Source organism: Myotis brandtii, unplaced genomic scaffold (assembly GCF_000412655.1).
Source record: "Myotis brandtii unplaced genomic scaffold, ASM41265v1 scaffold120, whole genome shotgun sequence".
NCBI lineage: Eukaryota > Metazoa > Chordata > Mammalia > Chiroptera > Vespertilionidae > Myotis > Myotis brandtii.
In genome coordinates this window covers 1,874,070-1,875,659 of record NW_005354174.1, presented here as the reverse complement: position 1 = coordinate 1,875,659, position 1,590 = coordinate 1,874,070, and the positions used below count along the sequence as shown (strand labels likewise).

General features: G+C 60.1%; 1 protein-coding gene across 1 annotated transcript in view; it reads right to left on the bottom strand.

The window, feature by feature from the left end:
- Window positions 1-1,463: 1,463 nt before the first annotated feature.
- Window positions 1,464-1,590, bottom strand: part of TBX2 (T-box 2) — an 8,091-nt gene continuing 7,964 nt past the window's right edge. Inside the window, exon 8 of the mRNA XM_014532538.1 lies at window positions 1,464-1,484. Within this exon, the coding sequence (XP_014388024.1) occupies window positions 1,464-1,484 (21 nt within the window). The remainder of the gene's footprint in view (window positions 1,485-1,590) is intronic.

The window sequence follows — 1,590 nt, the reverse complement described above, 5'->3', positions numbered from 1 at the left end:
CCCGCCCCGCCCTGGCAGCGACCCTCCCGGAGCTCCGGTCGGTGCTTCCCCCTGGTGTCCGCAGCGCGCTCCGCAGGCTGCTGTGAACCGCAGCCTCTCCACTTCTCCTTGACGTGCAGGCGGCGAGGAACTCCTGGGAAGGCAAGCGCGCTCCTGCTGCTCTTTGAATCTTGGAAGCGTTTTTTTTTCTTCCCCAAAGCCCCGTCGAATAAGTACACTGTCGATGAGGGATTCTATTTGGCTGAGAAAGGGGTCTCAGGCCGTCCTTGGGCTGCCCCATTCGCTGTTCCGCCCGCCCCAAGGTCAGAGGCAGGGGCGCCGGAGCCCACTCTGGGGGCTGGGACAGACTCCGGCGCCCTAGCAAGTTCAGCGTGGTCAGGGGCCGGCTCCCTCCCTGGAAAAAGCGGCATCGTTCTCTTTCCCGGCAAATGTGTTGGCCCAGGAAGATGTCCTGGGAGCTGGGAGGCCCAGATACTGTCCGTTCCACCTCCACCTCCACCCTTTCTCCATATCACCGTCCCTGGTGTCCCTGGCGGGTTGAGGGCCAGTGCCCGCCGCCCTCCAAAGTCCCAAGGTGGACAGCCTGCTGGGCCAGGGCGTCCCAGATCCCTAAGGCTTAAAGAGGAGGGAACGAGGCTCTAGATGAAGAGATCAGACCGATGGTTGGCAGATGGGGGAGGGCGGGAGGACCGCGTGAACATGGTGAAGGGATTAAGAAGTACAAACTTGTAGGATGCGAAGTGCGGCATAGGGAAGGAATACAGTCAATATTGTGGTAACTACGGATGGTGCCAGGTGGATACTTGAAATATCGGGAAACCACTTTGTGAAGTATGGTTGCCTAACCACTATGCTATACACCTGAAGCTAATAGAAAATCGTATTGAATGTAAAAAAAAAGTCACAAAAAATAAAGAAAAAAAGAGAGAACTGGGGGCTCAATGACGGAGAGACCATGGGGGCGGGGATTGAGGGAGAGACTGGCGGTCCAGCTCCGCCCCCTCCCACTGCTGGTATCTGGGGCCGCAGAGACGGGTTGGCTGGGCGAAGAGCAGAAGGTGCCGCCCTGGCCAGCTCGCGGGATGGGGGCAGGAGGCACCTGTCCTTGCAGGGGTGTCTGGGGAAGGACCGGCCTCACGGAGACGGACACAGTGGGACTCGCAGAGAAGTTCCCCGCCGGGTCCATTGTTGTACAGGGGAAACTGAGGCAGGAAAGGAATAGCCTATTGACCCACACGCCCCACACCGCCCAGAGGGTCAGAGAAGTTACACGGGACAACTGTCAGGCTAAACGTTGCCACTGGAGCCAACAGCCCTGGCACGGAATGTTTCTTTTTGAGGCTCAGGAGATAGAGGTGGAGAAGAGTTCTAGGGTCTGCGGTATTTGGGGGACCACGGCCAAACCTCTCCCCGGAGGAGAGAGAGGGACCCCCCGCCTTACCAGCCCCACCTACCCAGAAGCGCTAAAAGGGGTTGCGGTCCCACTAAGGTGCCCCAGAGAGGGAGCCGGGAGTCAGCCGAGTGGGTGGGGCACTGGACAGAGGAGAGCGGCCAGCAGAGGGAGCCCGGCCCCCGGCCTGGGACGCCGTG